At 36.5% G+C, this 15,011-nt stretch overlaps 1 protein-coding gene across 1 annotated transcript; it reads left to right on the plus strand.

Moving 5' to 3' along the window:
- Positions 1 to 1,363: 1,363 nt before the first annotated feature.
- Positions 1,364 to 10,684, plus strand: LOC104240134 (cytochrome b561 and DOMON domain-containing protein At3g61750-like). Its single transcript, XM_070155661.1, has 4 exons — positions 1,364 to 1,824; positions 2,782 to 3,178; positions 8,992 to 9,287; positions 10,132 to 10,684. Exons 1-4 carry the CDS (start codon positions 1,603 to 1,605, stop codon positions 10,405 to 10,407), a joined length of 1,191 nt encoding a protein of 396 aa, XP_070011762.1. The 5' UTR covers positions 1,364 to 1,602; the 3' UTR covers positions 10,408 to 10,684.
- Positions 10,685 to 15,011: the final 4,327 nt, after the last annotated feature.

The following is a 15,011-nucleotide window of genomic DNA, read 5'->3' on the forward strand; positions in this document are numbered from 1 at the left end:
GGTGCTTAGGAATAATACGATGCATTCACATCACTATTAGTGGCTCATTTTGTTGTGGTGTAAACTCAAATTTAATTGTACTTGTGTTTTATGCTAGATTCCAATTGAATAAATCCTTGATTACATTCACCTTGCTGGAAAAGAAAAAATATAAATAAAGGTATATCGTATGGCATTTATGAAAAAATCATCTTATATTACACGAAAAAAATCAAAAAATAATAATAATCCACAAATAAAAAATCAATCAGCCAACAATGACATTTTCTAACTCTGAATTATACAAATAAGCTTCAAGAGATTTAACTTCATTCTTTATAAGGTGTTGGATTTAATAAAAAGATTTAAATGGGTTTTCTTTCAATAATTTAAGACGGACAATTGTGTTGCATGTAAGGCAATTTTATTCAATCGATTTGTATAATAATTCCCTTTCTTATCAACTTGATGTCTATCTACCATCATAAACAAATTAATCAAACGATTATAATTTTGGATTAAAAAACAATTAATGTAGAAGGTGATTAGATTTATAGATTATAACATTTTTTTAGCATTCGCTTCAAATAGAACAATGAAAATTCTTCAAAAATATCACTTCCTAGGAGAACTGAAGAAGAAAATTAAAAAAAAAAAGGTGAAAAAATGAAGAAAAAGCTTAGAATATAAAGAAAATAAAGAAAAAAATTAAAAAAAAGGGTAAGCTTAATTAGGCATTATACATGGTTTGGTAGGGCCAATTTGATCGCTATTATTATCTTTCACGCGCCATTTGGCGAGGTACTTCACACATTTAGTCAGATAAGCATCAGAGGTTTTTAAGGAGAATATAATTGAGGGGGTTTTGAGAACACCGGATAGTTAAAGCAGAAAACTAACTAAAGTTTAATAGTTTATAGTTTAAGGGAGTTTTATGGTATTAACACTATAAATTAAATTTTGAGTGATTTTATGGTGTGGCTCACACAACTGACATTAGTTGTGGGAGACCTCTTTTTATCTTCCAAATTTGTGAATGCATATCTTGCACATTTGGGTCCACAACAATTTGGGACCACAAAATTGTGAGACAAAAAGGAGGTCTCAACTAGCCTCGAGGCACAAAATAAAAAATTTCATAAATTTTAAGAGAGCTTATTTTTGCTATTCTTTACTGTTACTTTTGACTTTTCAGTGAAATTTTTGCAAACAGGAAATATTGGAATCGTCCATCCCAATGTTTATGGGAGTATTATCTCCGTTTTAAATTTCCAAAAACCGAAGTGACAGTTCACCTCAAATATCCCCTTGTTGATCCATTTACACGCAAAACCTCTTTTATCCTAATTCCTGTTAACAGTTATTTATCATAACAGAAATTTCAAAGGTTTTTATCTTATTTCTATTATAATTGTCGTTGGTTAAAGAATACGGCGGGAAGAAAATAATAATGATGATCAACACCCGCCACCATCAACCACCACCCCACCATCTTCAATCACTCAACCTTCAACTCCAAGAAAACATTTTTTTCACCTAAATCTATCATCTACAATTCTTCATTTCCAATTTTTTTTCTCACAATAGACCAAATTTTTCCCTGTTTTGTTATTGTAGGAAAATATGGCTATGGTTTCAAGATTATTGGTACTGTCATTGTTTATCATGTTAGTCTCTTTGGAAAGAGATGGTAAATTGGCACAGCGTAAAGGAATTGTTATGGCTATTGAGGAAGATGGCAAAGCGCTATGTAGTAGTGTAAATCTTGCCGAATTTCTTCCTCCTCCTTATGGTGGTCTTGAAAATATGGTTTGCCAACCTGTTTGGAATTCTTTCCTGCTTCGTGTAAGTTCTACTAACCAAGATTTCCGAAAGGATTTAAGTTATATAAACTAACATGATATCTTTACATACTACTCCCTCCGTCCCAACTTATGTGAAGGTATTCGGATTTCAAGAATCAAAGGAATTATCCTTTGACCGCAATTTTCTTATGTCTTTTAAATATCTTGAATTATTAATTATTACTATGACTTATTGTACTTTTTATGTAGTTTCTAAATATGTACGGCCTTCGTTTCAAAAAAAATTGTTTTTGTTTGATTTGACACAAACTTTAATAAAGAAGAGAAGAATTTTGAGATACGTGGTCTTAAATAAGCCATAACATTTGTGTGGTTGTAAAATTTTTGAAACTTATCGTTTGAAATCTATTATATCACTTGTGCAAATATAAATGCTTCTTATTAAGAAAATATTGAAAGGTGCCAATCTTTTTTAGATAGAGAGAGCCAATTTTATTCAAAATACTGAAAAGTTCATATATCCTAATGAATGGTCAAATTTATGAAGTTTGAAACTATTGTATATATGATACTGAAATTAGTTCACCTTATTTGAAATTTGATTAATATAGTACCAGAATTCATATATGTTTGGTACTTTCTAGATTTTCATTATTTATGCGCTTCACTTTCAAGTAGCTTGTACTTCACTTCTCGCTTTTCATTTCAAGCCTTATGCATTTTATAAGAGACGAAGCCATGATTTGAAGTAATTGGGTGGGATTCTAGCCTTTTTATGTATTGGGTTCTAAAGTAAGAATTTATACATATTCAATGGATTTCTTAAGACAAATATAAGGTATACACATAAGTTTCTAAAGTAAGAACCCGTTAACGAAGCTCTAGTTCTGCCCCTCGACCTTAGCTTGTTGCTTTTTTGCGAGTACTGCTTTTGTTAGTCAATCGTTTTATCATGCTAAATTGGTTGCAGTAATAACTTCTGCATAAATTGTTACAGTACTCACAGACTAAAGACAATGTCGTCACAATCATATTATCAACTGTGTACACAAGTGGATGGGTAGGAATGGGATTCTCGCGCGATGGAAAGATGATCAATTCTAGCTGTATGGTCGGGTGGATAACTCCAGGAGGACAGGGAAAAATCAAGCAATATTATGTAGAGGGCTTAACACCTTCAAAAATCAAACCTGAGAAAGGTGAGCTGCCATTGACGAGCATTCCACCCATCGTATATCTTCAAGGTGCCACAATATACGTGGCCTTCCAATTGAAGTATCCAAATCGTCTCAAAAACCAACCGATTTTACTAGCTTTTGCAACCAAGTATCCTCATCATCACCATCTTACTGTACATGATGACAAAACGACTAAACTGTTCGACTTCTCTTCAGGTTCGTTCATATCTTAGTCTCTTTACTCGAGCAAAATTTTCTTTTACCATTAGAAATAGCGACAAGAGGGTCAAAACAGAAGTAATTAATCAATTGTGGTTCTTGGAGCTGCACCTTTGAACACCTTATGTTGTCGAGAGTTTGCTTACTAAACACGCCTTGCTGACATGGAAGAGCGCCTGTTTCTCACCCGCCTGTTTCTCTTCTTTTTTTCATTTCCACTGAAATGTGTATTTTTCATTGATGGGAGCTTTGGAGCAATGGTAAGGTTGTCTCCATGTGACCTATAGGTCACGGGTTCTAGCCGTGGAAGCAGCCACAAATACTTGTATTAGGGTAGGTTTTGATCAACATTGTTGAACACTGAAGATTGAAGATGAAGACACAACCAAAATTTGTTATTGAGAGAGAATTGAAAATGTGGAATTTTGCCAAGGTGGAGATTTGTTGAAGTTTGGCAAAATGCCAAAGTCCCACATTGGTTGGGAGTTAAGTTTGGAGGGGATTTTTCCCCTATAAAAGAAGGCCTAATGTTTAGGATTGAGACACACCTCTCATTTGCCTTCTCATCTGTTTAAGGCATTTGTATCTTCTCTCTTTAGTATTATTTCACTTGTATTTTTGGAGTGAAATAAAATATTGGTTGTGTCCGAGGAGTAGGCAAAATTAGCCGAACCTCGTAAATTCTGGTGTTCCCTTTATTGTTGCTTTATTGTCTTATTTATTATTTGGTGGCTGTCATAATTTTGGTATAGTAGTTGTGACTTATTCACACTATATACATTTGGCTTCCGCAACAATTGGTATCAGAGCCAAGGTACTGTCTAAGTATGCTCTGTGGTTGCAGCATAGTCTGATCTTCCACATCAGAAAAGATTTATCTTGGTAACTGAGTCAAGGTTCTGTCTGAGTATGCTCTGTAGTTGCAGCTTAGTCTGATCTTCTACATCAGAAAGGAAATAATCTTGATTTGTGTCGTCAGCTATTAAATAATATTTGTGTCAAATATGGGGGACAATAAACAAGAAGAATCTACATCAAGTGTCAACAATACGTCATCATTGGCATCTTCGCTTATGACAAGAATTGTGTCAAATGCGAAATTTGCGGTAGAAATTTTTGACGGGTCCGGACATTTTGGGATGTGGCAAGGCGAGGTTCTAGATGTCCTTTTTCAACAAGGGCTAGATCTGGCCATTGAAGAAAAGAAACCAGATGTTATTGGAGAAGAAGATTGGAGAATTATCAACCGTGTTGCTTGCGGTACCATTCGATCCTACCTTGCTAGAGAGCAGAAATATCCATACACAAAGGAAACTTCTGCAAGTAAATTATGGAAAGCACTGGAGGATAAATTTTTGAAGAAAAACAGTCAAAATAAATTGTACATGAAGAAGAGACTGTTTCACTTCACCTATGTTCCTGGTACCACGATGAATGAACATATCACCAGTTTCAATAAGTTGGTCACAGATTTGCAAAATATGGATACAACTTATGATGATGGTGACTTGGCCTTAATGTTGTTGGCGTCACTTCCTGATGAGTACGAGCACCTTGAAACTACTCTACTCCATGGAAATGACGAAATTTCTCTCAGAGAAGTTTGTTCAGCTTTGTACAGCTATGAACAAAGAAAGCGAGAAAAACAGAAGGGCGGAGAAGGAGAAGCACTGTTTGTGAGGGGTCGTCCTCAAAATCAAACGAGGACAAAGAAGGGAAGATCCAAGTCAAGATCCAGACCCAGCAAAGATGAATGTGCCTTTTGTCGAGAAAAAGGGCACTGGAAGAAAGACTGTCCGAAGTTGAAGAATAAGGCCAAACATAACAATGGAAAGGCTATTATGGATTCAAATGTAGCTGATTGTGATGATTCAGACTTCTCATTAGTTACAACAGAGTCATCAACATCATCAGACATATGGTTGATGGACTCGGCTTGTAGCTATCATATGTGTCCCAACAGGGACTGGTTCGTGGAATTTCAAGAAGGAGAATATGGAGTCATCCACACAGCGGATAACAGCCCTCTTACCTCATATGGCATTGGTTCAATACGATTAAGGAACCATGATGGAATGATCAGAACATTGATAGATGTTCGATATGTACCGGATTTGAAGAAGAATCTCATCTCTGTGGGAGCCCTAGAATCAAAAGGGTTCAAAATCATTGCAGAAAATGGAGTGATGAGAGTATGCTCCGGTGCACTAGTGGTAATGAAGGCTAATCGGAAGAATAATAATATGTACCGCTATCGTGGCAGTACAGTTATTGGGACAGCGACAGTAACATCCAGTGACGACAAAGAGGCAGAAGCAACCAAGCTATGGCACATGCGCTTGGGACATGCTGGAGGAAAATCCTTGAAAACTCTATCAGATCAAGGATTGTTAAAAGGAGTAAAGGCTTGCAACTTGGAGTTTTGTGAGCATTGTGTTAAAGGGAAACAGACAAGGGTTAAATTTGGTACAGCGATCCATAATACTAAAGGCATTTTGGATTATGTACACTCTGATGTTTGGGGTCCTTCCAAAACACCTTCATTGGGTGGGAAGCACTATTTTGTAACCTTTGTTGATGATTTTTCCCGAAGAGTATGGGTGTATACAATGAAGAGCAAAGATGAAGTGTTGGGAATTTTTCTCAAATGGAAGACGATGGTGGAGAATCAGACAGGCAGGAGAATCAAGTGTATTCGCACAGACAATGGAGGTGAATACAAAAATGATCATTTCAATAAGGTCTGTGAAAATGATGGCATCATCCGACACTTCACTGTTAGATATACACCACAACAGAATGGAGTGGCAGAACGTATGAACCGGACCTTGCTGGAGAAGGTACGGTGTATGTTGTCCAATGCTGGCTTGGGCAAAGAATTTTGGGCTGAGGCAATTACATATGCATGCCACCTCATTAATCGTCTACCATCTGCTGCTATTGATGGCAAAACACCATTTGAAAAATGGTACGGAAAACCTGCTGTAGATTATAACTCTTTGCACGTGTTTGGCTCAACTGCATATTATCATGTGACAGAGTCAAAATTGGATCCAAGGGCAAAGAAGGCTATTTTTATGGGAATTACTTCTGGAGTCAAAGGATATCGCTTATGGTGTCCTATGACAAAGAAAGTAATATTCAGCAGAGATGTTACCTTTGATGAATTTGCTATGGTAAATAAGGTAACAGAAGATACCAAACAAAATGAAGGTGCTTCTAAGCAGGTGGAGTTTGAGGGAAAATTTATTTTTCCTACACAAGAAGCAGAGGAGGAAACAAATGAAGATTACCCTCTGGAAGGAGAGCCAGTAGAGGAGATTCCAACTCAGGAATCTCAACAACAACTTGAATCAATAGCAACCAGCAGGCCAAAAAGAACAATAACGAAACCTGTTCGTCTCATAGAGACGGTTGCTTGTGCAACCTCAATTGTAGCTGATGATGTTCCTACTACTTATAAAGACGCTGTCCAAAGTTCAGAAGAAGATAAGTGGAGGATTGCCATGAATGATGAAATACAGTCCCTTCATCAGAATCATACATGGAGATTGGCCAATCTCCCGAAGGGAAAGAAAGCAATTGGGTGCAAATGGGTATTTGCAAAGAAAGAAGGATTTCCTAACCAATTAGATGTTCGCTACAAAGCAAGATTGGTGGCCAAAGGATATGCTCAAAAGGAGGGAATTGATTACAATGAAGTGTTTTCTCCAGTTGTAAAACATTCCTCCATTAGAATTATGTTGGCTTTGGTAGCACAATTGGATTTGGAACTAGTTCAGATGGATGTAAAAACTGCGTTTTTACATGGAAACTTGGAGGAGGAAATCTACATGACTCAGCCAGAAGGATTCAAAGTTGCTGGAAAAGAAAATATGGTGTGCAAACTTGAAAAATCGTTGTACGGATTGAAACAATCTTCTAGACAATGGTACAAGCGATTTGACGAGTTTATGTTGCGGCAAGGGTACAAGAGAAGCAAATACGATCATTGTGTGTATTTGCACAAGCTTAAAGATGGTTCCTTTGTATATCTTCTCCTATATGTTGATGATATGTTGATAGCTTCCAAGAATTTGGAAGAAATTGATAAGTTGAAGATTCAACTGAAGAAGGAGTTCGAGATGAAGGATTTGGGTGAGGCAAAGAAAATTCTTGGCATGGAGATAATTAGAGATAGACGTTCAAAGAAACTCTGTTTATCTCAAAAGGAATATTTGAAGAGAGTACTTCAACGTTTTGGCATAGATGACAAGACTAAGCCAGTTAGTACTCCACTTGCTTCCCATTTTAAGCTAAGTACTACTATGTCGCCAATGGATGAAGCTGAACGAGAGTATATGTCAAAGGTACCATACGCAAATGTTGTTGGTAGCTTGATGTATGCAATGGTTTGCACAAGGCCTGACATTTCACAAGCTGTTGGAGTTATTAGCAGATATATGCACAATCCAGGGAAGGAGCATTGGCAAGCTGTGAAGTGGATTCTACGGTATATTCATAATACTGTAGATGTCGGGTTAGTTTTTGAGCAGGAAGACAATCAGTCTGTAGTTGGATATTGTGACTCAGATTTTGCGGGTGATATGGACAAACGAAGATCAACTACTGGTTATGTGTTTACTTTTGCAAAGGCACCAGTTAGTTGGAAGTCTACTTTGCAGTCAACAGTTGCTTTGTCTACAACAGAGGCAGAGTACATGGCTATTACAGATGCTGTGAAAGAGGCAATTTGGCTTCAAGGATTGCTAAAGGAGCTTGGTGTTGAACAAAAAGGTATCACAATTTTTTGTGATAGTCAAAGTGCTATTCAATTAGCGAAGAACCAAGTTTATCATGCAAGGACGAAACACATTGATGTTCGGTATCATTTCGTACGAGAAATCATAGAAGAAGGTGGAGTCACGGTGAAGAAAATTCATACTACAGAGAATCCTGCTGATATGCTGACAAAGGTGGTGACTGCGGTCAAGTTTCAACATTGTTTGGATTTGATCAACATTGTTGAACACTGAAGATTGAAGATGAAGACACAACCAAAATTTGTTATTGAGAGAGAATTGAAAATGTGGAATTTTGCCAAGGTGGAGATTTGTTGAAGTTTGGCAAAATGCCAAAGTCCCACATTGGTTGGGAGTTAAGTTTGGAGGGGATTTTTCCCCTATAAAAGAAGGCCTAATGTTTAGGATTGAGACACACCTCTCATTTGCCTTCTCATCTGTTTAAGACATTTGTATCTTCTCTCTTTAGTATTATTTCACTTGTATTTTTGGAGTGAAATAAAATATTGGTTGTGTCCGAGGAGTAGGCAAAATTAGCCGAACCTCGTAAATTCTGGTGTTCCCTTTATTGTTGCTTTATTGTCTTATTTATTATTTGGTGGCTGTCATAATTTTGGTATAGTAGTTGTGACTTATTCACACTATATACATTTGGCTTCCGCAACAGGCATGAACTGTCAAATATGCGTCTAATGAACTCATGTCTGATAATATAATATGTTCAATAGGTCAAATCTTAAGTTATGATATCTAAATGAAAATCAGTGCAATGTTTAACGGGTTGTCGATGTATTTGACCTTTTTTTACCTGCATCTTTGTATTGACTGATATCACTGATTAATTTTCTTCAAGAGGAAGGGAAATTGCACTTAATGAATTGTCTTTATAATGTTTTCAATTTACTTTTCATTTGATTGATTCAATTCAATATATACATGTTAGCTTTATTCTCTGTTTTTGAAATGCAGTCTGTATTGCTTGTAAGATATTTGATTACTTCAACTGGGCTACTTTTCTCTTCTCCTCAGGTACTTCATTTGATGTTAATGCTGGTGCACCTAATAACTACATTTGCTCAACAAAGACTCATGGCGTGTTGGGTATATTGGGATGGGGACTATTCTCCCCCTTCGGAGCAATTTTTGCGAGATACTTAAAAAAACAAAAGTTTTGGTATTACTTTCATGTATCCGCTCAGTTCATCGGATTCATATTAGGACTTGCTGGAGTGGTTCTTGGACTTCAACTTCACAACAAGCTGCAGGTTCATATTGCAGCACATGAAGGCATTGGCATTCTTGTTCTTGTTCTTAGCATTCTTCAGGTTTTTCTCTTATCTGAATCAGCAAATTGATTTCTCAAAAGTTTTTTAACCTTACGCCGGAGGGGATCCTAACTAACAAGAATTTTCTGTTGTACTGTATTGTGCTTTTATATTTTTCTCTTGTTGTGTGGGAGTTGGGTGGATATTTCCCATGGATATTATCGGTTAGATAGCTTTCTTCATTTAAAAGATTTATAACTTTTTACTACACTTTTATTTTATGTTGGTAATGATGATGATGATATGAGTTGAGCTTAAGAAAGAAATGGGATTCATAACGCCAATTCCAACTTGTTTGATACCGAGGCATAGTTGTTATTGTAGCTGCTTAGGAAGAATTTCCCAGATACCTATGAGTGAGGCCTATTTGGGCCGTTCTATAAACACGTTGGCTAAACCTATTGATAGGAGGGGTGAAATTTCAGTTTCTGAATTTCTATTAATTGAGGCTCCCCGGGGTACTATTTTGTGCTGTTCCATAGATGAGCAATCTCAAGCCAGCCTTACCACTATTAATTTGATGATTCCTACTAGGACCTACCCAGCGAGAATTAATTATTGGGGACAAATAGAATAGCAGCAGTACCAAACTGCATCATCAAATATCAAAGAGAGAAAATAGTTGAAATGATTACAATCCTCATTCTGAGAAACTGATGTTTTTCTTCTTTTATATTGTGTCACAGTTTCTGATGTCATGTATCTCAGATCATGGTAAAAGCCTATTTTACTAACACTGCCACTCACTATCTAATTGCCAACTCAGTAACTAGGAAGAGCTATGTGTCCCGGGGATTGTTCAGAACTCATAAATTTAAAATCCTGGCTCCGCCTCAATATGCAGGTGTTAGCGTTCTTTCTACGACCAGATAGAGACAGCAAATACCGCAAGTGTTGGAATTTGTATCATGGTTGGACCGGGAGGATTGCCCTTTTCTTTGGAGCTGTGAACATAGTTTTGGGGATGCATTATGCTGGCGCAGGGGAAAGCTGGAAAATAGGTTATGGATTTCTTCTCGGCACAATAATGCTGGTGTGTATCGTTCTGGAAACGCTGTTGAGGCTTAAGAAACTGGACGAGCCAACTCTTCCTCCAACCTATCCCATGAATTCAATTTAGAAGAATTGTTTAATTGTTGATCAAATGCCTTTGCTAGTGCTTCTCTTTCTGAACATGTTAAAAATTGAACTTCCAGTTTTGTATATTACAAATGTTTTTGGTGTTCTTGAAAGGTTAAATGTATTGGCAATTTTGTTGGAGTGAAGATTGGTTTGTAGAGATTGAATGCAAAGTTGTATGTATTGATCAATGTGTATTTTCCGTGTTTGTAATGAGCTCAATCCATACAAGAACACTGTCAATAAATAATGTAAGAGTGCAATTCCAACAGGTGCAATATACTAAGCAAATAAACCAACTCACAATTACAAGACGGAAATGAGCTAAAAGGAAATACACAGTAGAGAAATAGAAAGAGGATGAGAGCAGAATTGCAATTATACTTGTAATTGAATATGATTTAAGTGAATCCTGTCATGGTCCACATTTATAGTTAACGTTTTTGTTTTTAGGAAAAAAACCACTCGCAAAATAATAATTGAAAAATATATATTTTTGTGTATATATACATTTCCATATGTTATATACAAATTTTACACATTGTTACGGCTACCGGATATAAATAGTTTCACAATATCACTTATTGTGCAAAAGGCAACAAAACGAAACCAAATTCTCTCTCAAGAAACCTGGGAAACAGTTACCTCAAAATAAAATTCGAACAATCACAAAACCAAAAAAAAAAAAAATGTACAATTAAAACAAAATAAAGCGATTAATGCCTTGAAATCCATAATCCACAATGAAGCATCAGGATTTTCAGCTGCTGGTTTGCCTTCTTTTATTACAATATATCCTCAATGATATGGCAAATATTAACAGTAGCAAAAGGCTGATTGGAATGGCCACAGACATAGCTATCACTTTAGCATTTGACTGACTCCCTGAGCTTCCTGCAACATTAAATTAAGGGCAAGTTACATATTTAGCCGATCAACCAAAAATAATTATATTCCTTAACAAAATGTACAAAAGATGTATAAATATATTGTATATATTATATGTATATTATTTTGCGCCAATGTGTCGCTCTATAATTATAATTTCAGCGTGGTGGTTTATTTCTAAGAATAGTGTTGCAATTTTACCGTTATACTAACTACTAAGTAAAATTAAGCGACTATAAGTAAAATTAAAAACATTATTTTGATGCATGCGCCCCGTGCAAATCTGGTTATTACCTATCTAGAAACCCGATTTTTGCAAATAGAGGCGGACCCATGATTTGAAGATTACTGGGCAAATGAGCAAACTGCTCAAATTTGGACTTTTAATCGTAAGAGCTCCCAACAAAATATATGATCATTTTTAACACATATATATTATATATTCAGAATTTTTACCGAGGTGACCACTCTTCTCCAAGTATAGGTCTGCTTCCGTTACCCAACTGCATTCACTCTCCCATAGCGAATAAAAGATGAAAGAAGGGAAAAACATCTTCCTTGAAAAATCTTACCTAATTAGAGTCCAATTAATAGGAAAAAGTGACCTAATTATCCAAATAAAGCAAAAGTTAAGATCCAAATTACCCTGTTTTTTCGTGTGATAAAGCAGAACAAAATTCATATATCACGAAAACAAGATCATGAGCAGAACAAGAATCTTTACCTGTAAGACAACGAATTTCTTTGCTCATAGAGTTTTCAAATCCACAAAACTCGAATTTATCTTCACAAGCTGTACAATCAGGCACGTCCCATGTCAAGTAGAGAAATATTTAGTACAAGTATAGCAAGATATATTGAAGGTCAGCCTTGGAGTATCTGATAAAGTTTGCTACCATATCATCAGGAGGTTATGTGCAGAGACAGATTCAAAATTTAAATTTTATGGGTTCAAATTCGAAATGCTACCACATCGCATCTAATTTACTCGGTTCAAAATCTATTATTGCACTTAATTAGCTGGATCTTTTAACACATACATAGGGTCTAAGCCGAAGTTATTAGGTTCAGATGAACCCATAACTTCTTCATTGGCTCCGTTCCTGGTCATGTGTTTGAGCCGTGGAAACAAACTCTTGCAAAAATACAAGACTGCATACAATAGATCTTTGTGGTCCGGCTCCCCCGCGCATAACGGGAGCTTAGTGCACTGGGCTAACCTTTATATAACAAGATATAATGCAATTTGGAATTTAAAACGCAAAGTATGTATTCCTTTTTCTTGATTATTTGATCAACTTTTATCCACTGATATTTCCTCTTAGATCGTGCAAGAGGACTTTCCAAAGTCAAGAGTTTTAGAGGGTTTAAATGTTTATTTTATAATGAAGAATGAAACATTCATACATACACAATCTATGTAACTCAGAACACTTCCCTTCCGCTGATGTAATAATTTTTTAATAAAAAAATCCAACAATCTTAGAAACTTATGCTTTTAACTTTCACCGTCACCCCAATCAAAATCAATATTTTGTGCTATTGAATTCAGAGTATTTAAATCTTGAACTTGTGATGACTTGATAAGTCATCTTATAATTTAAAATTAAATTCTGTGTTCCGAGGCCTTTAAAACTTCATTTTTATCCTTTCTTGATTTGCGTGCGCAATCCAGACGTGTTTCCGGAAAGCTTTTATGTTAAAAGTTGATGAAGATAGTAATTTTTGCGTTTAAAAGTTGATTTAGTTGACTTCGGTTATCGTTTTGAGTGAACGGACCCGGACTCGTATTTCGAAGGTCCCGGTGGGTTCGTATCGAAATATGGGACTTGGGCGTATGCCCGGAATCGGATTCGGAGGTCCCTAGCTTGAGTTATGAGTTTTTGTTAAAAATTGTAAGTTTGAAAATTTAATGGTTTTTAAGAGATTGTTAATGTTTGATCTTGTCGACATCAGGTCCGTATTTTGGTTCCGGAGCCCGGTATAGGTAGCAAACGCCACATCTGCAGCTGTGTAAAAGGGACTTAGACGAGATTTTCATCCATTGTTCAAATTTTCAAAACCTAAAACACAATAGGCGATTTTCCAAAGACCATTTCTTCCCCAAATCATAGGTAAGTGATTCTAAACTAGTTTCTTTCAATCTTTCATCTTATTTTACAAGATTTCAACCTAGAATCTAAGATTTTCATGGTGGAATTGGGGATTTTTGGGTAGAAACTAGGGATTTCGAAATTTGGGGTTTTAGACCTCAAATTGAGGTCGGATTTCATAATCAAATATATATCTGCGCTCGGGGGAGAATGGGTAATCGAGTTTTGGTCCGAATTTCGGGTTTGGACCAGGGGGCCCGGGTGTTGACTTTTGTTGACTTTTTCAAAAATGGCCTAAATTGAATTCCTTGTAATAGTGGGTAGTTCCTACGACTTAAATTGAATTGTTTGATTGGTAATTACTAGATTCTATTGGTCTGTAGGCTTGTGTGAAGGAAAAAGCAGTGATTGAGCTTTGAGTTGGCCGTTGGAGCGAGGTAAGTATTGTGTCTAACCTTGGCTTGAGAGATTAGGTATTGTTGCCTATTTGCTACGTGTTGGTTGTTGAGTACAACGCATAGGTGAGGTGACAAGTACCTATGCGTTGTTGTCGAGTCATAGCATGCGAGTGAGTCTTATTCTTGTAATCGTGGTATTCTTTAATGGCACGTATAGGTGATGTCGTGCCATTTTATATTCATTATCATCGTTTCTTTCATTTATTATGGTGAGATTGAGCGTAAAAATATGAATGGTGATGTCGTGCACTTATTTTTGATAAGTTTAATATTTTCATTGGTGCAAAGCATGTTGTTTGCTGTGTTTCTTTACTGTTACCATTTCCATGATCTTGTACTCCCCTCAACATGTTTCCCCTCTCCCGTTATTATCTTTTTAGCTTTTATTAGTTGTTATTGCTCATATATTTTTTAACTGCACAGGTTTATGTTTGTGTCTTGTCCTAGCCTCGTTACTACTTCGTTGAGGTTAGGCTCGACACTTACCAGTACATGGGATCGGTTGTACTGATATTACACTCTGCACTTTCTATGCAGATTCGGTACTGGACCGTGTTGACCCGAGTTGAGCTGCTAACTTCAATCCCACAAGAGACCCAAGGTAAATATGATGGCTTTCGCAGACCCTGGAGTCCCCTTCCAGTTATTTCAGTTTACTATTTCTTTTATTCGAAAATAGTTGTATTTTCCTTCAGCTACTATTTGCAGTGACTCTTAGAAGTTTGTGAATTGTGACACCAGATTCTGGGTAGTTGTGTATAAATATTTGGGTTATTATGAACTTCCGCACTTCATTAATCTGTTATGATATAATTGATGTTATTTACTGCTTCGTTTAGGAGTTAACATATTTAATTTCTAATTGTTGGCTTGCCTAGGACCTGAAAGGTTAGGGGCTATCACGGTCCCAACGGTGGAAAATCCGGGTCGTGACAAGTTGGTATCAGAGCACTAGGTTACTTAGGTCTCACAATTCACGAACAGGCTTACTAGAGTCTGGGGGATCGGTGCGGAGGCATCTGTACTTATCTCCTAGTGGCTACAGAGTTTAGGAACAATTTCACTTCTATTCTTCTCTGTCGTGCGATTTTGTTCCCTCAATACTAATCGAACTCTTCAACTCTTGTCCTTCGCAGATGGCAAGAACAAGTACCGCGTCTTCAGTT

Source organism: Nicotiana sylvestris, chromosome 8, assembly GCF_000393655.2.
Source record: "Nicotiana sylvestris chromosome 8, ASM39365v2, whole genome shotgun sequence".
NCBI classification, from domain to species: domain Eukaryota; kingdom Viridiplantae; phylum Streptophyta; class Magnoliopsida; order Solanales; family Solanaceae; genus Nicotiana; species Nicotiana sylvestris.

Excerpts from the sequence above, each read along its gene's own strand:
- LOC104240134 (XM_070155661.1), top strand. The coding sequence starts at position 1,603 with ATGGCTATGGTTTCAAGATTATTGGTACTGTCATTGTTTATCATGTTA. Across the intron at positions 1,825-2,781 it reads GGAATTCTTTCCTGCTTCGT|TACTCACAGACTAAAGACAA; the intron begins GTAAGTTCTACT and ends AAATTGTTACAG. Across the intron at positions 3,179-8,991 it reads ACTGTTCGACTTCTCTTCAG|GTACTTCATTTGATGTTAAT; the intron begins GTTCGTTCATAT and ends TCTTCTCCTCAG.